Here is a 23,522-nt window from a genome sequence, read left to right as displayed (position 1 = left end):
TCAAATAATAATTATGCGAATCAATTCAAAAGTACAAAAATGCAGGCCAGCTCTAACGGCAGGTCAATATTCAGTTAAACAGAAACTAAGATTAAAATTAAATAACATTTTATTTCAATCTTAACAGCTACATGAATAATAAACAGAAACACAACATTAATCTCGGGACAAAAGTTATTACTATCAATAAAAATACCAGTAATATTCCAACCTTAATTCTTCCATAAAATCTGCACAAACAGCTTCCTCGCATGAAAGAATCAAAAGTCCGTCGACTTTCGAACCCACAGCAGCAAGAGGCCATAGGTTTGAATTCAACCACCTTAACCACTAGGCCACAAATAACTAGAAATGTGTCCATAGGACACGGATGCCCCCACACACCACTGTTTTGTTAATCTTATGACTCTAGGTCAAATATTTTTTGGACTACATGTGCCACAAGTTGAAAACTAAAAATCAAAAAAGGGCCATAATTCTGTTAAATTTGGTCGCAGCGAAAATTCCTTCCTTTACTACCATCTACACATTAAGGTTGTTCATCCCTGGAAGTTTAAGCAAAATCTGCCATCCAGTTTAAGAGGAGTTGCTTTCACAAAATTTCTACATAGTATATAGTGAAAAAAATCAACAAAGGGCCATAATTCTGTTAAATTTGGTCGCAGCAAAAATTCCTTCCTTTACTACAATCTACACATTAAGGTTGTTCATCCCTGGAAGTTTAAGCAAAATCTGCCATCCGGTTTAAGAGGAGTTGCATTCACAAGATTTCAGGACGTACGGATGGACGGAAGGACAGACAAGTGCAAGGCTATTATGCTCCCAATTTGTGGGGGCATAAAAAGTATCATTTGGAAAGGCTTTAATTTAGTAAAACAACAGTAAAATGCTCATATCAATAAAATTAATGTATACTCGAGTTTCTTTAAGTTTACATACACAAAATTAATATCACGATTTGTTTACCATTGATCTATTAATATATGCCGTAAATCTGTAATTTGACACAAATAATGGAAAATTTTCTAATTCTTTATTTTAACAACTTTTGTTCACAACTATAAATTAGTTTAAGAGATAATTGCTCAAATTTGTACAACTTTTAAGTCCAAAATAGAAAGATTATTTGGCTACAATAGTAAAATTATACTTGTACACTTATAGCATTGTTTCAATCAACATTTTAGAAAAATATACATCTTAGAAATTTTATAAATAATGTACAATATTTTTTTATTTTTTACAGACTCATGAAAATTTATACAGAATTTCATCGAGTTATTCTATTAAATGTATAAAATATGCCTACATTCAAACAACACTCAACTAACATATTTTCATAATAAATTTAACATTCATAGCAATGAATAATTTTTTGTACAATATAAAGGTATTTCATTAGATAAAAGCCAACAAAAAAAGAATGATGTCTTACATTCAGAGATGTCATGATGTAACAATAAACAACAGTTAAGTGAATAAAAATGCAATTTAAATTACACAACAAAAGTACACAAATGCCTCCACATTCCACTTTTTGTTAGTCTTTAGACAGACAGCAAGACTAATGGACAAGGGCAAATCTGTGTGCTCCCCTTTTCCCCCAAAAGCAAAGGGAGCATAAAAGTCTATATGATCCCATCTCGAGAAAATAAATTCTGAATATCATGATAGTTTTTGTCTTTTGGCTGGATTTACTACGGAACTGTCTGTGTTTTCCATGGAACTGCCCGAGATCACGTCTGTCTGGACATTTTGCTCTTGTTTATAATCATCAACAATATCTCTTATTCCATCTTTCTACAATATAAAGAAATCAGAGAAATAAGCAAAAAAAAAAAAAAAAGAAAAAGAAAAAAAAAACTATCAAAATTAGACTTGGGTTGGTATAGTGATAATTGCTAAGTTAAATAATTGAGTTTTCTGTGCATTCCTTATTACTGGTAAAGTTAATTTTATTCTTATTATAAAACCAAACCAACTGCATCCAGTATTTTTATCATGACACTGTATACATACTGTGTTTACCTATAGTGTGTAAAGTTTTAAAACTAACATATCTTTCTCTATGTGTACTCAAAAGATGTTTATTTTGCATTTAAAAAAGAGATTGCATAGCAATTATCAGTATTTTCAAATATCATATTTGAGCATATATTATATCTTTAATAGTTGCAATACCGTTACATCCCTTTAGTGCAGTAACAGGTTAACTCCTATTAAATTATAAGAAGTTAACCAGTTACAGCACTAAGCTGGTGATATAAGTTTGAAGTTTTGTACAGAAATATACATACTGTAATCTGGAATGGAATCTTTGCCTGCGGTTGTGATGGAGATTTGTACAACCAGGCCAATCTTGTGTCTCGAACAAACTCCAATATTACCCTCGTGGTACAAGCATGGCCCCAACTCTCCCCTAAACAAGGTACTAAGTGTGAACCTTTATCAGTTCCCTGGTGAACCCTTGTCGTCATCTGATTGGTAACAACAACCTTACAATGTAACAAACAAATATGGATATACATGACTGTGTAAATATAGACAAAAACTATCGGCACAAAAGTTATTCTAATTGAAAAATAAAAAATTAATAAATATGATCTTTTTTCTTTTCTTTGTTTATACAAATTTATTTTAGTTTGATTGTGTTGGAAGCTATAAGCTTATTGAAACACTCTTGAATCTGTTCCTGGAACTAACCAGTACTTATCAATGAATGTAAAGTTTCTTGCTCATGGAAACAACGGCTTGCTCCTGACAGGGTTTGAACCCATGTGGTCAGCAATCCTTAGATTACTAGTGCTACATGTTAACCACTCGGCCATGCTGGGCCACTTTTCTTTTCAATTTCTTAAACCTGCAATATTTTATTATCCTTACAACCAGCAACAGTTACGCTTGAAACAGGTTTATTTTTCATTCAATACAGTATATAATAAGTTCAGGTGTCTAGGGTTTAAGCCCTAATTGGGTTACAATCACTTTTCTCTCTCATTTTTTATCATTTTCATTAATTACAACAACATACTGTTTTTGCTGGACCACAAATTTAACAGGGCTGTGAAAATATACAGCCTGATCGAGACTCAAAACCAGGGCCCTTGAGATACCATTCCACAGTTCTACCATCTGTGATTACTGGCCAATATACATATTATCTACTCTACTGGTGATTAATGTACTATGTACACTTGCAGTAAAAAGAAATTTTGTGTTTCAATAATATTGCCTACTTTATTAAATTTGATAATTTTTCAATTTGTTAATTTTTCAAAATGTCTATATCAATGTTAATATATAAATCGACAGTTAGCTGTAAAATAAATTGACTTACTGCTATCTTGTATTCTCTAGCCGTTCTGATCAAACACTGAGCAAGGTTGGTCAGGACTCGTGTTCTCAAGGACAAGTCCTCAAAGTCGTGCCGAAAATGAAACGCAACGCTGTCAATCACCACAAGTTTTATCTGTAAGTTACAAAGTAATAATATATCAAGCTTATATAAAACAATTTTAGAAGGATTTCTGATCAGCATCTATCATAAATTTTTTATATCAATCAAAAGCAAGAGGTAGTTGTATTTCAGGTTACTCCCCCTTTGTTAAGGTCACATGATTTCTTCTAATTAGCAATTAGTATGAGAAAAACCTCAGAGAACACCCCTGGCAAATGAGTAGAACCACAAATGTGTAGAGCCACAAATGAGTAGAACCACAAATGTGTAGAGCCACAAATGAGTAGAACCACAAATATTCATAAATGAGTAGAACCACAAATGAGTAAAACTACAAATGAGTAAACCACAAGAGTAGAGTAGAACCGCAAATGAGTAGAATCACAGATGAGTTTCATCACAAATAAGAAGAACCACAAATGAGTAGAACCACAAATGAGTAGAACTACAAAAAACTGCAAATTTTCCATGACTTATCTTAATATTTTCTTCATGTGACAGAATTTCTGTGTCCATGGTAGGCTTCAAACCCTAAACAGTGGTGGGTCAAGTATTTCATTCACACCAAAATGGTTCCATCACAGAAGCAAAGTAAATGAATAAATAAAAGCTAAATACATGTACATATATTGGTTTAAACTTACATTTTTGTTCTGTTGCAACAACTCTGGCAGTAGGTTAACTACAGAAAGAAGTTCACTGCTGTCATGGCAGCGGTATATATGGATACCTCCTAGAAATTTTTCTACAGTCATTTTCTGTACAGTGGCCTGTACATCTGAAATATACATGTTGATCAAAACAATTTAAAATGTGTAAGGCTAAATCTGATAAAGTATTTTATACAAATTTGAAATTAAAAACAGTTAAATTACATTGTTTTTAAAATCTTGTGGTCTTTTCTTGAACAAAATTGCAGCACTGAGGGTCTATGTTATTTGATATAATAATTATGTAAACTGTGTAAGTAAAAAGAATATTAAAACGTGTCGGGGAACAAAATATTCTGATGCTATTTTTCGTACATTTTGCAATGATTTCACACATGCTCCACTAGATTTCAATTGAATATACTGGCAAATTTCTTTCTGGGTATTCTGTAGTACTCATTTCAATTGCAATATTAACAGTTGTATCATAGTTTGGAGACCTTTCTGTTGAAAATGTGTCAGGGTTAAATCGTATACATATACATGCACAGTGCGTTAACTGGAGTGCGGGTATTAGTTACCCGCACTCCAGAGCATGCCCATTGATTGGCTCATTTTTGCTGGGGTTTACATATTGTGACGGCAGAGAAAGTGAAAGCGACAGAAATATCATATTCAGATGTTCGTTCATTGGTTCATTTTTGCCGGGGTTTCATATTGTGACAACAGGGAACGTGTTTTTATGTTTGACTATGATACAAAAGAGAAAGAACACCAAAACACTCGGTAATCTGATTAATACTCGGGGGCTACGCCCCCTCGTACAAATCAGATAACCTCGTGTTTCGGTGCTCTTTCTATTACTAATTCTATAATCAACACAATACAGCTTTATATACTTTGTAAAGAAAAGTAATGCTACATAAACCATCTTTTAACAATGAGCTCAATAATTAAAAAAAAAAACAACAACTGCAGAGAACAAAATTTTGTACCAGTTTTGACGTGAAAATAGCATATCTGGAAGGAAAACAAGAATTACTGGGAGCATTTTATGGACAAGACATGCACACGGGTAGAATGTCGAGCCGGGGCTCGTCATAATTCAAACCCGATACACAGACAGACGGACATACACCAAACTATACGCCAAAAGTGATGACTAAGTCGAGCTCACTGCAAGCGGGCTCACAAAAAAACTAAGAGCCCATTAAAAAAAAGAGTATATAGCAAGAAAATTTATAACACTGGAGCACCTGTATCTATGTATATCTACATGTATATAAAATATAATGTATCATTATTAATAAACCTTTGTCATTTTCTCCACTTGCGATGAGATGACAATGTCTGACAGTGGCTTCAACAAGGTCTGTAACTCTGTCATTGATTACTCCGCCCTTTGTGTCTATATATAGAACCTCTCCTTCCAGACCGCCAAATAAAGCCGGGATCTGCACATCACACGATAACTGTAAGCTAAAACATTTACAAATTCAAGACAAGTCTGGAAAAGCAGAATTTATTTATTTAACGACAATGACCAAGATACATTGATTTTGACTGGCACAGGTTTTTCTGATCTTTTATATTTAATGAAAAACATAATCATTATCATATTTTTTATAAATACATATACTTGAATTTATGCAATTTGGTATGTTAAGTATGCTGAAGAATAAGTGTCAGTGCCTAGTATAAGCTTAAATAAGTGGGTATAATGAAGTTGATTGTATAACCAGGTCATTTTTTCCCTTCTATAGCATAGAGCCGTTTAAAGGCTGCTTCCCTTTAAGGAAATTCTTTAAAATTCTATTTTCTTCATTTTTTTTCCATTTTTGCAAAATATGCTTTTTTTCCAAAATATAAGGCAAGGGCCTCTTCCCTACCTGTGAAAATAGCCCTGACTGAAAATGAGTATAAAACACAAAGAGGTAAATTATTAGTATGCAGTATTTTATCACATTATAACATTGTCAGTTACTGGTATTGTAAATGTATTATGGGCTGGTGGCCTTCCTATACAAAATAAAATGTTGTTATTGTTATTTTTACCACCGTATTTTTACTGCGTTACTAATGCAGTAATGGCTGTTTTTGCATATGTTGACCACTTTTGGTAATTTTCTTGGATTGCAATAATATTATGTAAATTACTTTTTTTGTTCACCTAACAATATTTTACTTTCAAATACATTTCTAAAACTTTCATAAAAATTAACATGAATCTGAAGGTGTATCTAAAAACATCCTTACCACAGCTGTGTTTTACCAACACCAGGAACGCCACATATCTCTGTTAACATGCCACATTGTATACCACCACCCAGTGCTGTATCAAGTTTCTCTGAGAACGTCATAATACCAGCAGTCGAGTTTTCTCTGTTGAAGATTTGCAGGGCAGTTCTTGGTTTGGGTATACATGATTTACAGTCTTTAGCCAATTGTATAATATCTCTACAGTCTGGAACATTTAATCCTGTATCTGAAAATTAAACATGGTTGATATTAGGTTTTAACTCTGCTTTAGATCTACTATTATTAATTTAGACCGTCCTATTATTATTAATATAGTCTTAGACCCGTGTGAAATGTGATCCAGAGATCTTAGGACTAATGAATGTCAAAACTGTATTGTCATGGTCTGAATAGCAAAAAACTATGTAATTGTTATAGCCCTATTGTCACAGCCTAATATCTTTACATGTATAAAATAAGTGTTTTTCATTAATTCTAAAGTGCAGTCTTTAAAATAGAGGAACAGTAGCACATAAGACTGAAGGAGAGGATTAGCCTAGTTGTTAAGGTTTCTGTCTCTAAGCCAAAGATTTTTGGGGTTTGAACACTACTCTGGGTGATTATGGCACCAAAACTACTTAGTTTCAGGAATCAAGACTGGGCCATCCTTAAAAAAATGTTTGTTTGCAGTAACCCGACCCAGAATTTTCAAGGTGGGTAGGTTGGTCGATTTTTTTTTTTTTATTAAACTGTAACTCCCAAATAAACATGGAATTTCAAAATGCTGGACAATAAATGCTTTGATAATCTGGTAACAATTAATAAATTGATAACTGAATTCTAATTTAATAAGACCTACATTTTGTTTCTTCTAATAACCTTTAAAAGAACGAAAACAAAGCACAAGGCATAATTTTCTGATTAAAAAAAAAAAGATTTTTTATCCAGACCATGAAAAAAATTTTGAGTAGGGGAAAATTTTGTGAGTCGGTCGCGTTACTGCAAACAAACATTTTTTTAAGGATGGCCCTGGTCAAAATTTTTGTTAAGATTTCATCCTTGTTGAACTTATAAAAAGAACATTTATTAAACTAATACTGTAGCAGCCATCTTTATCAGGTTGAACTTTTGTATCAAGAAAAAAAAATCACCTTTACTTAAAATTTCTGCATCTACACTTATCAAATCTTGTACAGTTCTAAATCCAGCCACATGCAGTCTATTCTTGTATAAAGGAGCTAATGGTAAAGTGGACAGTTCTCTCTTTTCCATTTAAACATCTCTCTCTAAAATATAGAAAGCTTGCCATGATGTAAGGTTGTTCACTAAAATGGATAATATATGTGTCAGCAGCTGACATAAAGCAACTCTGAGTCAGTCAAGATTTTAAATAATACTCAAAGGTCAGACCTGGTCAGGCTGCATCTTTTTCTCACCTTACATATTGTGGATTGTGCAAAATACGTGTAAATATCAGTAATTAGAAAATATTAGACTTATACAGGATTAACCTTTTTTTTTAATTATTTCTTTAACAGTTTAAAGTTACTAACATATTTGTTCAGTCATGTTTCTGGATATTTTAAACAAAATTAATAATAAATATATAAGAAGCTAAATATGTAATGCTGTTTTAAAACATGACAGATATCTAACTCAACTTGGTCATAATAAAACGAGATAAGCAGTTTTATCAAACCACAGGACCCCGAAATTCTATCCAAAACAGAAAAATAACGATTTAAAAAAAATCCCCTATATATACTATAAAAAGTTTTTTTATAGTATATATAGGGGATTTTTTTTTAAATCGTTATTTTTCTGTTTTGGATAGAATTTCGGGGTCCTGTGATCAAACTGACAGCCAATCATCAATAAGTAAACTGTGTTTAAATCATAATTCAATGTTTTTATTAAAAAACACATCAATGAATTTTTGTAACATTACATTCAGACCTAGCCCAACAAATTGTGCACTTAAGGGCTTTTTATAACATAGACGATGGTCGCCCAGACATCTATGAAATATCATAAAATAAAATCGGTCTGTCTTGCAGTCGAAATATTGAGACTAATTCAGACCATAATCAGAGCAATTTTAGAATCAGAAAATGTCCGCAGCAAAAATCATCTGTTATTATATAACCTTATCTTAACACTCTAAACTTAACCAATAACACTAACCCTATTCCATGGCTTAAAAAGGGCTTGGCCCTTCCATCAGAGCCCAGAATCAACATTCTAAAGTCTAGCCCGGACAAGACAAAAAATACCATTTATACAACGATCAGCATTGATAAAAAAATTATGTGTTCGCGAAAACATATTACAAACGGCAATTATTGATTGATCGAGTCATTGACATCACATTTACTTTAAACTGACATGTAACAAAATCATATACGCATAATATTCATATTAAACAGTAAGAAATAACCACATACAATGTCTACGTGTACCTAATTCTGCCACCAATTTATTTCTATTTTTGTAAGCTGTCAAAATTTCCCGCCAAATATTTTTTTCCCCAATTTCCAAAACGTCATCAGATTATGTGCACAGGCACTGGTCAGAAATGAAAACAAACGGGGATGGAACAAAGAGTGTTTAGCACTAAACCGGAGGATTTTAAACAATTTTTGATTGAATTTTGTGACGAATTTAAAGAAAAATGTGAGACTGATGATTTGGTACCAGTGCGGTGGACAAATCCACGGATTACACCGCTGGAATTAGAGGGAGAATGCCTGGAGTGGTGCCGTGACTTCCTATCAACAAGGTAAATTGAGCGGGTGGGGTACAGATATTAACGATGGATCTGTCACATAAATCAGTTAGTACAGAGTGTATATAAATTTAGTACAGATTGATATTTGAAGAAATTACATATTGTCCAGAAAGTGTCTTCCAGTTCTCAGTCTGTTCTATGTTCAAATATTTAGTAATAATGTAAGTTAATGTATTTTTTATGTTTTAAATTATGATTATGATTATTATGAATACTCCTATTGACAGTTTCAGTACTAGCAGATCTATGACTTGCTATTCTTTGTGATAGTTTTTTTAAACCTCAAAATCAAATGGGAAAAGAATCATATATCTTTAAGTGTCTTATTGCTAAACATGGTTTCAAAGTGTATGTACAGTGTATTTATTATTATGCATTTATATATTAATTCTCATGAATGCTTCCTTCAGGGTAAAAAAATTCCAATCCTGATAGAAACTTGGTACCGTGTACGATGTAAAATTCCCAATTTCAGTCAAAATGATGCATTTACATGTATCCCAAAAAGTAAGAAAGCAAACCACAACTTTAATTAAAGAGAAGAAACATATAATTTAAGTGCAATTCTAAATTATTCTTTTAAATAATTGTATACAATCATGAATGTATTTTTCTTTTACAAATACTCATAGTTTTACAGTCCTCAATAGAACTAATATTATAATCTCCATATGTAAAAATGTGTAATTAAATGAACATCATGTCATAATTTATGCATGAAGAAAAAAACAATGCAACTCCTAATCATTATATGTTATAACCAGTAATATAAATATGGGCCAGGTTAATCTATTACAATGTTTTTTTTAAGCTATTGCACAATCACAATGGGATGTAGTCTGAAACTAATCAAAAACACATGGCTTCTTAATTTGACACCACTGTTTTACGTTTTATTACTTAGTGAAAGTGTCTGTTAGGCTATGCAATTATACATTTTTTACAGTTTTATCTTTGATTTTTTCCCCCAGAAAATACAGGTACATGTAGAATGAAAAACTTTTTCAAAAGACAAATTATAAAGTTCTTAATTAAATTATATTTATGCATTGACAAATTGTATAAATAGATACTGTCCATTGCCACAATTGGGAAATATTCCCTAAATAGCTCAAGTTTGTAGGCCTATTTATACATGTAATGTACATACTATAGACCTTTACAAATTGTACCTTAAAATTACCTGAAAGAGTAAAAACCCTCTCTTTTAAGGGCAGATAACTCAAAACATAGGATGGTGACCACCATTTTATTTTTGGATGGCATATTAAAATTGCATCTATCTGCCTTTGGTCCCCACTTTCATGTAGGGCTGTCATTGATGGAAAATTTTGTATTGATATATAGAGAGACAAATATCAACAATGAAAAAAATTTAAATAATAATGTGTTATGAATTGGGATCATGGTGTTCTGCATGCTTGTATTAGACATAACAAATGAGCCGCGCCATGACAAAACCAACATAATGGGTTTGCAACCAGCATGGATCCAGACCAGCCTGAGCATTCATGCAGTTTGATCAGGATCCATGCTGTTCGCTATCAGTTTCTCTACTTGTTATAGGGTTTGTAAGCAAACAGCGTGGATCCTGATCAGACTGCGCGGATGCGCAGGCTGGTCTAGATCCATGCTGGATGCAAACCCGTTATGTTGGTTTTGTCATGACACGGCTCAAATACTTCAAACTAACACTACTAGTAACAGAAAGTTTATTTTAATTTTGTCACGGACATTAAAATTTTGAAAAGGGAGTTTAAAGTTCAAGTTAGCCAAGAAAACTGGAAAAAAGTGACTCCTTTTATTAGGTAAAATATAGAGGTATATTCACTAACAGACTGTTCTTTGTCATACATGTATGCAATTTGAAGGATTTTGCAACAATTTGGCATAAATTTATACCACATCTGGATGATGTGTCGCATCCAAGACCCATGTACCTTTAAGGTCAAAGCCACACATTTGTGTCCAGTCTGTAACTCTGTCATGCATTGACAACTTGGCATAAATGTCATCCACATCCAGGCGTCATCCCATGTCCCTACCTCCAAGGTCAAGGTGATAAGTTTGCTATAAATATCACTTCATTTCACAAGAGAAAATATCTTTTGGCACTGTACTACAAAACCTCTATGGGGGCATTTGTTTATTTTGCGTGACAGCTCTTGTTTTATTCAACAATTTGTTTCTTAATTTAATCATCATGTAAAAAAATTTCTACACTATGAACTACTCACTGGGTAGTTCTTTGGTTTTAATCTGGTTACATTTTTGTTAAATTAAGTCTTAAATTTTCACAAATTGGTAATTGTTTTACTGGAAAAAAGTGAAAAATTTGCTCTAGTGTTGGTTGGTTATAATACAGTGTATAGTAGGGTAGCCTACTTTTCTCTTTAGTTATTATCCAGGTAATTTGTTCTGAGCAGATTGATTATATTTAGGTCACTTGAGGTGTAGTGTTTGGCTGTAACAGCCTACCTGTCTCTGTTTTTTTCATTACTTTGTTGTGGTTCCAATTAATTAACAGTCAATGATGGATGCTGTACATTGGAATCTGCCTGACTCATTTGATCACCTCTTGCTTAAGCTTAAGGTTGTATTTACTCTGCTGTTGTGTAGAAAGCCTGGGATATTATAAAGTTTTATATTCTTACTATTGTTTAATACATAACTAATTTAAAAGTGTGCTTTCTTATTATATTTGATCAATTTAACCTACCAAGCCACTCAGGGCCACAGGTACATGTACCTGAAGTCTAATATCCCATTTCATATGTACCTTCTTATATCTATAATAAACATTTATTATTATTATTATTGAAAAATTTGTTATTATTGTTATTATCATTATTATTATTATTATTATTATTATTATTATTATTATTAATATAAGGTAGGGTAGGGGGTGTGTTGGACATTAGGCACCTGTGCTCAAGACTACAAAATATTATATCTGGCAATTTTTTTTAGTAAAAAAAATTAACACATGTTACTGGTTATAAACATGACCACATATCTTTAATTCACCTGATAACATGACTGCACTTATTAAACAGGAAATTAAAGTTAATGATATGTTGTCCATAGTGTAATAAATAGTTATAATTTTTTCTGCTAGAACCAAAATAATAGCAGTAAAGTCTGATGAAACAAAAAATTAATGATAAATCCCTGGACTTTGCTGCTATTTTTGACAGAATTTTATGTTCCTGTGCTAGAACTCAAAGTGATTATTATCTTTACCACCTGTATAAAGCTGCATGCACATGTTCAGTAGAGTCAGGCCTGAGCCTGCATATCTGTGATTAATTGTTTTATCCAGAATGTCTCATTTAAGATATAGAGCATGGACTGGTAACTTATTGAAACTACACCAGTCAAACACATCAACGTTGTCAGTCAAAACTACTTTTATAGTATTATTTGACTGTTAAGCATTTTGACATTATTGCTTGTGACCCTCACATTAAAATAGACTGCAGGACAATTCCACTATGTTAGCATTATAATTAAAGGCTTACATTGAAAGAAAATCTTAATGCACATTTTCAAAGTCAAACATCATATTATTAAACTATCAATTTCACAAAGATTTAATCAAACTCCAATAGTTTCCAGAGTGATTTCTAAAAGTGATATACATATCTTGTATGGGTGTTATCGAAATAAGGTAATTATACAAATTTTCATTTGCGATGAGTCTCACCCGTGGGGTTCCGCCAGTTTTGCAAAATCCACACTGAGAGTACTGTACATTATTGTGTACAATACTGAATTCTATTGGATAAGTACACAGTTGTTAACCTATGTTGGACGAGGCACTAGCTGAGTCTGATACGGGTTTTTCAGCTATATGCATAAGTCCAATAGAATCAGTATTGTTCTCAAATATGTATAATGACCCATTTATTCACATTTTTTGACATTAGCCATAACTTTGTTACTTCAAGTACAATAAAAAATTGTGATAAATTTTTGAACCTTGAAAGAAAATGAAAATGAGACTTAAGATGGAGTAAAATATATACATGTATGTGATATAGATATTTTTAACCCTGAAATAAAATTGAGGCTAGATTAAGATAAGGTAAAAATTAGTATCCAATAATGATTTTTATTTGAATGCCACATGGTTCAAACGATACAAGTTCATTGGTTATATTTTATAAGATGTGAATTAAATGCATTATATTATATGTATTTGATGGTACATTAGTGTACATGTAAAAACTTGAAGATTATCCTCAAGAAAACAGGAACACCTGTATTTTGTATGAGCTTAAGAGATTTAATTCATAAAATATTATCATATGATACAGGTAGATCTATATTGTACCAGTATTTTTACCAGATTAGATCAAACATTTTTTATCACTATATCATAAATGATTCAGGAAGGATATATATATAAAGGGGTTAATAACCCGGCACTGATAACTGATATTATTCCACTTTATCTCGAAGAATCTTCTTGTCTGTTTCCTTCGTAAGATTGGTATAAATGTGAGATCAGCTATCAGACAAAAAGTACTTGAGCACAGTATGTTTACAAGTGCATCTTTCTGGTTGTTTTGAAGTATGATTGAGATTGAAGTCCTTACATGCTGTAAAACATGGTGTTGTTTTCCCAAGTGCTTGTTCTGACAATATTTCTAGTTATTGATGGTTTGTAGTTAATCATGGTATTAAATAGACTATTCCCATTACTTTGTTAGTATTACTGTTACACGTAATTCTATATAGCTATACTTTTTATTAAAGGTTGCTAAACACATATAATTTTTATCACCTCTCCCCCCATGACCAGCTTCACCCCCCCCCCCCCCCCCAAAAAAAAAAAAAACAAAAACAAAAAAAAAAAAAACAAACAAAAAAACAAAAGCAAAAAAAAAAAAAAAAAAAACAACATCTGAACATTAAATCCTATCTGAGAAACATTGGATTTCATGTATATGCACACTATCCTGTGATCAACTAGCTTACAGACTCTGTGGGTGGTTCCTATATGTAATCTGAGCCCACTTATGCCTAAAATTATACACAGAGGGACACCTTTAAATCTTCCTTTATCTTAGGCTGAAAAGTGAAATTTACCATATGACATAAAGTTTCGATGTTGATAAACAAATTTAAAGTTAATTATTAACAATTTGTATTAGATAAAAAAGGTTTAAAAGATTTTTAGGATATTGGTTTAAATCAAGTGTTCAGAATTAAAGCCATGGGAAACTTTTTCCTGTTGAATTTATTTCCTGTTTTGATTTTTAAATTATTAAATAGTACATGAGAATTTATTTTCACTAAATAAAATGCCTTATAAATGTCCCTCCACTTTTTGAAAAAGCCCCTTCACAATTCCAAAACTGAAAGAAATTATTTTATTACTGTAAAAGTGTTTTAACACATTCATTTTGTATTTTTTTTTTAAATTACATATTTTGGAATTGTTTCAAAGTCATGTACTTGTTATAATATAGCTGTTAGAATATAGGTTAAATATTTAAAAGTTTATTTATCCTATTCACATTTATAAGTTTATTGACCACACATTAAGTTAAAGTTTGTTGGAAGTTCCTTCTTAATGTGTGACAGTAATTTAACTTGCTGTCTTTTGTCACTTGTCCCCCACTGCTTTGGGTAAGAGTTGTTTCCTTGAGCTGTGAAGAAACTTTACTCTCATTGCTAAAAGTAACTCACAGGTAACCGCGGCTGCCTCCATGGGCAAGGGGTTAAAGTCAATGACTTCTAATATAGTTACCTCTCTGGCGTGGGTTCGATCCCCGGGAGATGCTTTGGTAGTTTAGCATGGAGGAAGGTAGTCTAGTACTGGTTATAACTCTCCAGGAACGATGGTTAGGAAACTACCGCCTATATGTCTGAAATACTGTTGGGAAAAGGCGTAAAATGAAACAAACAAACAAAACAAACATAACCCACAGGTTAGTTCCAGGAACAGATTCGTTTTTTCCCCCATTGATTCAAGAGTGTTTAAATAAGCTTATAGCTATCAACGCAGTCAAACTTAAATAAATTTGTATTAACTAAACTAAACATTACTAAGCCGCGTCACAACAAAACCAACCTAGTGGGTTTGCTACCAGCATGGATCCAGACCAGCCTGCGCATCTGCCCAGTCTGATCAGGATCCATGCTGTTCGCTGTCAGTTTCTTTACTTGTAATACTGAGTTGGTAAGTGAACAGCATGGATCCTGATCAGACTGCGCGGATGCGCAGGCTGGTCTGGATCCATGCTGGTCGCAAACCCACTATGTTGGTTTTGTCGTGGCGCGGCTCATTATTTTCTTTTTTTGCCTGTTTTAGAGGATGTCCGGTTGGATTCTCAGCTTTGATCTCTCACGAGGTCTATGAAAGGCTTATCAGTAGCAGCTTGGAGAATTTCTATGTCGAAGATGAGAAAAACGAGACGGAGAGAATAGAAGCTAACCCACCAGAAAACGGCGAGGGTATTGACAACAAAGATGTTGATAAAGACGGGATTGGTGTGTATTTTTAGATGTACATGTTTGTATTTTTGTGAGTACTTAAAATTTGTCCTATTGGTATAATCTATCTGAAGGTTTAATGTTAAAGATTCAAGGTAAACCTAAACTACCGTATACATGTATGTAAAATGGACTTGCCCTGTTTTGAGTTTAGAACAGTCCATCAGTAATTTTTGTATAATAGGGATTTCAGGATTAAAATCTAAAATCCAACTGGCAGAAGTGAAATTATGTTGCTTTATTTGCTCAGTTCTAGTGGCAAAGGTAAACAGTTAAAGTCCCAAATATTCTCAAATTACAAAAAGCATTTTACCTGCATTTTTGTGTCGCCTCTACGGAGTAGTGGCGACATATAGGGATCACTTCTCCGTCGTCTGTCTGTCCGTCTGTCTGTCTGTCCGTCCGTCCGTCCGTCACAAAACTTGTCCGGACTACTCCTCATAAACTACTGGTGCAATTTCATCCAAACTTTACAGGAATGATCAGTACCAAGTCTAGTTGTGCATATTGTCAGCATTTTCCGGTTCAATGATTTTTGTCAGAGTTATGGCCCTTTAATAATTTTTATTTTTAAAGTTTGTCCAGACTACTCCTCTTATACCACGAAGGCAATTTCAATGAAACTTTACAGGATTTATCTGTAGCTCAAGTCCTTGCGCATATTGCAAGGGTTTTCCGGTTGAAAGATTTTTGGCCGAGTTATGGCCCTTTGATAAAAAGGTTTCTTTTTCTGTGTGTTGCCAGATACACAAAAGCTTGTCTGGACTACTCCTCATAAACTACTGGTGCAATTTCATCCAAACTTTACAGGAATGATCAGTACCAAGTCTAGTTGTGCATATTATCAGCATTTTCCGGTTCAATGATTTTTGTCAGAGTAATGGCCCTTTAATAATTTTTATTTTTAAATTTTGTCCGGACTACTTCTCTTATACCACTCATGCAATTTCAATGAAACTTTACAGGATTGATCTGTAGCTCAAGTCCTTGCGCATATTGCACGGGTTTTCCGGTTGAATGATTTTTGGCCGAGTTATGGCCCTTTGATAAAAAGGTTTCTTTTTCTGTGTGTTGCCAGATACACAAAAGCTTGTCTGGACTACTCCTCATAAACTACTGGTGCAATTTCATCCAAACTTTACAGGAATGATCAGTACCAAGTCTAGTTGTGCATATTATCAGCATTTTCCGGTTCAATGATTTTTGTCAGAGTAATGGCCCTTTAATAATTTTTATTTTTAAATTTTGTCCGGACTACTTCTCTTATACCACTCATGCAATTTCAATGAAACTTTACAGGATTGATCTGTAGTTCAAGTCCTTGTGCATGTTGCACGGGTTTTCCGGTTGAATGATTTTTGGCCGAGTTATGGCCCTTTGATAAAAAGGTTGTTTTTTTTCTGTGTGTTGCCAGATACGCAAAAGCTTGTCCGGACTACTCCTCATAAACTACTGGTGTAATTTTATCCAAACTTTACAGAAATGATCAGTACCAAGTCTAGTTGTGCACTGTCCGTCTGTCTGTCCGTCTGTCACAAAATTTGTCCCAACATGAAATTGGCCATCATGAGGCGACACATGTGATTACTGATCGCTCTTGTAATTAATAATAATGAAACATCTGCAAAATTGTATGTATGTTCAGATGTAAAATATTTTGTTTTATGTTTTTTCCCAGAATATTGTGCAGAGAAACTACATGATCATGTGATCAGTATATTGGAGACTGTGTGCCGCAAATGGCTGTCAGATTTCCCAGAATTCCGTATAGATGGCCAGTTTCCTGTTATCTCGTTCTATTGTATCAAAAATACTCGACGAAAAATGGAGGACAAACATGTGATCACCCCTGATCTCAATGCATTGTTTGGCTTGAAGGTTTGTGAGAATTTTGCTAGTATAAAGTGTATATACCTGTAGAAAACATAGTGAAAATGGTGTATTTTAATTATGCCAAGAACTAAATATTGTTAGCTCTCTTAGAAGGTTTTAATATTGTTATCATTAATCATTTGTTGTTAGTTTGTTGTTAGTTTATTCTTTTCTCAACATTATCTGTAAGACTAAAAAGATATTTTCTTTCCACAGTATTATCTGTAGAACTTATAATAAAGACAATTGCCTAGTGGCAAAGCCTTAATAATATTTTCACCTGCTGTGCACTCATCCAAATAAGATTATCAAATTTATAGAGTACCTTCGGCTTATTGAATAACCTGATTGCCCCTCACCCCTGTGGGTTTGAATCCCAACAGGGACTCTGGATTCTTTCATGAGAGAGAGCTTTACAGCTAGCTTACAGAGCATTGCTAGTTCTACTCAGGTGCCAGTTTGTGTCTGAAATAATGCATGGAAGGGCACCTAAGGTCTTCCTCCCCCAGTATAACTTGAAAGTCGTCATATGACCTATACTGTCTGTGACTTATTACCCAACCAAAAACAAATAACCCGATTATTATATTATCGCAACTGAAAACAATTTATTGATATTTACAGGGTCATCCACCTCAGAGTTACTATGGAGTGTTTGACGGCCATGCTGGTATAGAAGCTGCTTTGTTTGCTTCCAAACACATACATTGTAATCTCGTACACAACTGTGACCTCGGTAAAGACCCAGCTGGAGCATGTAAAGCTAGTTTTAAAGTAACAGATGAACAGTACATTCCAAAAGCGAAGAAGGAGGTAAGATAACATTGACAGTGTGGTTAAAGATATACTATGCTCATCTTTGAGTAAATAATTTTGTCGCAGAAATTTATTGAAATATACGAAATAATTACCGTACATGTCTAATTTGAAGAAATTTATTGAAATATATGAAATTATTACTGCATATGTCTAATTTGAAGAAATTTATTGAAATATATTAAATTATAACTGCATATGTCTAATTTGAAGAAATTTATTGAAAAATATGAAATTCTTATGCAGAAGCTTGCATGATATGATTTAATTCAACACGAAGAATGAATTAAATTTTGAACTCATTCAATATCCTTTATATACAAAAAATTGTATATTACATCTATTGTTATGTTTATACTAAAGGGACTGTTAAAATTACAATGCGCATTTAATGCAATATTTTATTGTATTTTTGTAAATTAGAAATTCAAATGAATATGCAGTATCCTAAATGCACTATGCCTTTAGATTGACGCTGATTTTCATGAATTTTTTTTTTATGCATTAAAAAGTAGAATAAATAAAGAAAGTAATTTACACATTGAAAAATAGGTCAGAATATGCAAAAATAAATAATCATTATTGTGTTAGTCACACAGCAGAAATTTGGTGATAAATACTGCAAAATCTGTCATTAATTGCGTAAAACATATTATTTCTTGAACTGTGAATAGTTTTACTTTCTTAAAATCTTAGTAACTATGTACATGTATTTTACAAAATTGATTTTCCTGAAATATTTTGGCTCATCTGGAAGCATGCAGTTGTTAAGTGTTTATAAATGTGTTCCATTCCTATGAATGGAATACAAAATGTAATTTTTTTTCCTTGTACAAAAAAGTAAACAAAATGATGTTGAAACTATTATAAATTTTAGAAATGGCGTAGTGGCTGTACTGGTGTATCAGCCCTTGTAAGAGGCAGCAAATTATACCTCAGTTGGCTTGGAGACTCACAGGCTTCCTTGGTTAAAGATGGCAAGGTGGTTACCAAGATGCTTCCTCATAAACCAGATAGACAGGTAAGAATGTGTTGATTTATTTAATTATAGGCATTGGTTTATACAGAATTTATTATAGTTCGGGTAGAATTCTGTTATGCACTTTGAATTTTTTTCATGTAAGTAAGCTAACCAGTTAAGCTTAACAAAGATCAGTAGATCTATTCTTAAGGGCCTGCTTATGCTTGAAGTACTCAGATGCTTATACTGTGTTGGTGTGACATAAAACCAAACCAAACCAAAAAAAGAAAAAAGGTGCCTATTTGTGCCTGAAATAATGCACAAAATGGTACCTGAGGTCTTCCTACACCAGTAAACTTGGAAAGTTGCAATATGAATTGCATTGTTTGTGTGACTTAAACCCACAGAAAAAAAAATTATCATGAATATTTGTAGCCTAATTCAGCATGAACATTTTGACCCATTATACAGGCTGTCTTTTTCATACTCTCAGACAGTTTGAAAAAAAAACATTGTCTGTCAAAAATTAGCTCCATGTCTCGTTGACAAGTCTAATTAGTTGAACTAGAATATTTGATGAGATTTTTATGCTATTAGGATGAGAGGGACAGGATAGAAGGTCTTGGTGGTCTTGTTGTGCTGATGGGGGATTTGTGGAGAGTTGGTGGAAATCTTGCAGTCTCGCGAGCTATAGGTACTTTCTGACTTACTGTTTTGAAGAAGAAAAAAATTAATACTCTAGTCAATTATGCAAAGAATAATGGAGATACACTACTGGCTTGGGAATTGGTGGGACCATGTCACTCTCTAAATTTGGTGTACTAGTGCATCCCACCTTAGTCTGTGGTATGAAAGTGTAACTTTAGATATGATCTAATGACCTACTTTTAATTGAAAAATTTATGACATTTTCTCGCAATTGATTTTTGTTCAATCTAAGGCCATTTTTTGCCTACTTGTATTATATATGTTTCTTTTAAATATCATAAACTTATTTTTTCTTAAACATTGACTATTACAGGCGACGTTGGTTATAAACCATTCATCTCTAGTGACGCGGAGGTCCTTGAAATAGAGATGGATGGGACAGAAGACTATATGGTCTTGGCATGTGACGGGCTATGGGACGTTGTTACGGAGGAAGAACTTCCACAGTTGGTTTATAACTATCTTATAGAGAGTGATAATGACAGACAAGGTGTAGCGAAATATTTAGTCCAGTATGCCAAAGATAACGAATCTTCGGACAATATATCAGTGATAGTAGTTTTCTTCAGGGATACCATTTCTGAGCCAGTAGCAGACGCTGGTTTATTTAATTTTTTGGCCGGTGATTCTCAGGGGTCTAACGGATCAGGTGATAATAACGGTGGTAATTCAGGTGACAAAAACTCGAAAAATGCCGATGCCAGTAATGAAATGAGAGGCAACTCAAACGATCATCAAACAGGGAATTTATTGGGTGATAACATGAGTGGACAGCAAAGGCTGTTTGTTTTCTCACCAGATGTTGAAGATGAATTTAGTGGACAATTTCAAAGCTCAGGAATCGATGGGACATTTACAGAAAGAGGGTACAGTGATAGATTGGACAACGAAGCATATCAGAAAGATTTTAGCGGCCTTAGACCAGGAAACCTCACCAAATCAGAGATTACGTTAGATATTAGTACAGAAAGTGTACAGAACCGAAACAAGGATATTAATGCTCAAAGAAAAGAATTTAATGAAGATGAAATAAGACGATCGATCGAAAAAGAAATTTCTTATCAAATGAAATTGCCAAAAGAAGATGAAGATTTGGATTCTTATGGTGTGTTCAATACAAGACTCATTGACGGACCAATTGATCTATCAATCTTAGATGATCAAAATTCCTCGTATTTGCTCAAAGACATAGCAGATTCTGTGTACAATCACGACACCGATGGAAAGAATGAGAATTTTTATGCTAGTAAAAGTAACGAAAACTTATTTAGATTACCTGGGTTAAATCATCTTGAGCATGAGTTATCTGCCCCTAAAAAACATAAGAAGCTTAAAAAGGTAAAGACTGAAGGTCAAAGGTCAAGGAGAGATTCGAGAAAGAAAGGTCAATCTAGTTCGCCAGTCTACTGGGCTTTTACGGGAAAGAATCAGGCCAGTGTGCAGAATCACCGGCTCAATATGGCAGCAAAAGTGCACAAGGGAAGCAACCCTACCCCAGGGGAGTTAACTCTTGCAAATAAAGCACCAGCAAGACTCTCCGATAGGTCTTTATCCAAATTTGCTCAAGTCTACTCTTCAACGGAAAATGTGCATGAAATTGCAAACATGACAGTGCCACATGGCAAGTTAGAAAGTTTACCACTACCTAGGCCAAAGCTGTCGTCAAGCAGTTTGTCAAGTTTGACGGGTTTTACCATATTTGGTAGCAAGGCCGGCCTACAGGCGGAGTCACAAAAATTCCAAACAACCTTGAAAACAAGGAAGCCTTTGAAACCGATTTCAACTGTTGTATATGAAACACCTCCTACACCTTTTGTCAGTAACAGATTACACGGGGCAAGACAACACTAGTTTGTTTATAACAGACACACTGGGTCACACACCACTAAATCATTATTACTGTAGTGTAAAGATTAGGTCAGACTGCATGGTTGTTACACTCTACACTCGGTTAAACGACACTAGTTTGTTTTAACTAGACGCATGACCAGACTGTTTAACTTTATTTAATGTAAGAAACTAGGCCAAGTAACCTTTGGTTTTTTTACACTTTTTTATACTGAACACTCTAGGGCAAACAACACTAATTTGTGTACCACCTTAACACTGTGCCAAAAAGTACTTTATTTTTCATACTGGGCCAGGACCCGTTAGTTTGCACTTAACTAAAATCTGGGCCAGAACTAAAATCTGGGCCGGACATAGTTTGTAAAAGGATTCATAGTTATACTGTATTGTTTAACATTTTGAATTTGAGACTTTATCATTTTTAACTCTTTTTACTTAATGATAGATTAAGAATGATGAACGAAAGTTAAAAATACTAACAAATTAAGTACATGTATTCTCTTAATATGGCTCAGTTTCCAAATCTGATATAAATTCCTTGTATAATTTTGTTACTTTGTAAATTCATGTAGATAGTCATATTTCAATTAATCAATGTGCTAATTTTAAAATATATGTTTTTAATATAAAAAAACTATCACTTAGTTTAATTCAAGAATGTCAATAGGTCAACAATGTTTCAGGACAGTAAAAGGTGACACCTTTATGGTTTATTGTTTAATGGAATGGACATTCAATTAAAGGCCCATTATGCCTTAGAAACGTTTTTCCTTTATTTCTAAAAAAGATTTTTCCTTTACATATATTTGGTGTACTTTTATAGTTCCGAAACAGTTAATCATTGGGTAATTAACTGAACGATCTTTTCATCTGTTGTTTTTTGGTAATTAGTGCATTTATTTATAATTTTGTATGAAAGTCAAACTACTACTTTGTTTTCATTGTGCTACTGTTATGACAAATTATTTCATGTTTAAAGCTAATTTCTTCAGGTATAAAACACATGTTTTCTTCTTTATAAAGTAGGAAAAAATTTATTGGTTTCTAAGGCATAATGTGCCTTTAATCAGAATTGTTACAGATAAATAGCTTGTTTATTGATATAACTATCTATAATTATAGCAGATATAAAAGCTGGTTTATGTGTTATCAAATACATGTAAACAGGAAGAAAAATTTTTTTTCATGTCAGTGATAATTATAAACATGTATTTTGTTCATGTTCTAAATACAAATGTATAGCATAATGTGCCATGTATGTACATGTACCAATGTAAAAATGCGACAATCTATAACGAGCTATCAGCTAGTCTAATATTAAGCATACTCACGTGATATTTCAATCTAATCTACATGTATTTGCCTAATAATGCATTTATTAATATGATTCTCATGTTTTAAATTAATCAAGCCAAAGATTACTAATGTAAGCAAAGATGATTTCTTATTATGAGAATGGAACCCAACTATATTGGCTCCATGAAGAGTATTATAACATATATTATATTTTTTTTGTTCCAGAATTATATCTGGTTATTTTAATTCAAAATTTGTTCTCTTTTATTTGCACTTTTTTCCAATCACAAGCCTTTTCGTACTAAAATTTTTTATACAATAATGCTTGGGAATGAATAGTATGGCGATTCTAAATAAGATCAGCATTTTTCTGATAGTTTGATA

At 33.1% G+C, this 23,522-nt stretch overlaps 2 protein-coding genes across 2 annotated transcripts; one reads left to right on the top strand and one right to left on the bottom strand.

The window, feature by feature from the left end:
* Positions 1-39: 39 nt before the first annotated feature.
* Positions 40-8,925, bottom strand: LOC132727972 (DNA repair protein RAD51 homolog 3-like). The gene is made up of 8 exons (XM_060713575.1): positions 8,805-8,925; positions 7,497-7,629; positions 6,364-6,592; positions 5,420-5,586; positions 4,102-4,235; positions 3,338-3,469; positions 2,298-2,495; positions 40-1,800 (listed from the first exon to the last, which is right to left on the bottom strand). Exons 2-8 carry the CDS (start codon positions 7,615-7,617, stop codon positions 1,666-1,668), a joined length of 1,116 nt encoding a protein of 371 aa, XP_060569558.1. The 5' UTR covers positions 7,618-7,629; positions 8,805-8,925; the 3' UTR covers positions 40-1,665.
* LOC132727971 (uncharacterized) lies at positions 8,889-23,522 on the top strand. The gene is made up of 7 exons (XM_060713574.1): positions 8,889-9,124; positions 15,456-15,634; positions 17,316-17,515; positions 18,134-18,322; positions 19,203-19,346; positions 19,884-19,980; positions 20,308-23,522. Exons 1-7 carry the CDS (start codon positions 8,937-8,939, stop codon positions 21,843-21,845), a joined length of 2,535 nt encoding a protein of 844 aa, XP_060569557.1. The 5' UTR covers positions 8,889-8,936; the 3' UTR covers positions 21,846-23,522.

Source organism: Ruditapes philippinarum, unplaced genomic scaffold (assembly GCF_026571515.1).
Source record: "Ruditapes philippinarum isolate M1 unplaced genomic scaffold, ASM2657151v2 ctg4645_1_1_1_1, whole genome shotgun sequence".
Classification (NCBI taxonomy): domain Eukaryota; kingdom Metazoa; phylum Mollusca; class Bivalvia; order Venerida; family Veneridae; genus Ruditapes; species Ruditapes philippinarum.
The sequence above is the reverse complement of the archived record's forward strand: the minus strand, read 5'-3'. Positions and strand labels throughout refer to the sequence as shown.

What these genes read in the sequence shown, in the direction of transcription:
- LOC132727972 (XM_060713575.1), bottom strand. Translation starts at nt 7,617, where the DNA reads ATGGAAAAGAGAGAACTGTCCACTTTACCATTAGCTCCTTTATACAAG. An exon ending in TGTTGCAACAGAACAAAAAT is followed by an intron (nt 3,470 to 4,101) that starts GTAAGTTTAAAC and finishes TGTAACTTACAG; the next exon opens with ATAAAACTTGTGGTGATTGA. An exon ending in AGATTCCATTCCAGATTACA is followed by an intron (nt 1,801 to 2,297) that starts GTATGTATATTT and finishes TTTATATTGTAG; the next exon opens with AAAGATGGAATAAGAGATAT.
- LOC132727971 (XM_060713574.1), top strand. Translation starts at nt 8,937, where the DNA reads ATGGAACAAAGAGTGTTTAGCACTAAACCGGAGGATTTTAAACAATTT. An exon ending in TGTTGATAAAGACGGGATTG is followed by an intron (nt 15,635 to 17,315) that starts GTGTGTATTTTT and finishes GTTTTTTCCCAG; the next exon opens with AATATTGTGCAGAGAAACTA. An exon ending in ATGCATTGTTTGGCTTGAAG is followed by an intron (nt 17,516 to 18,133) that starts GTTTGTGAGAAT and finishes TGATATTTACAG; the next exon opens with GGTCATCCACCTCAGAGTTA.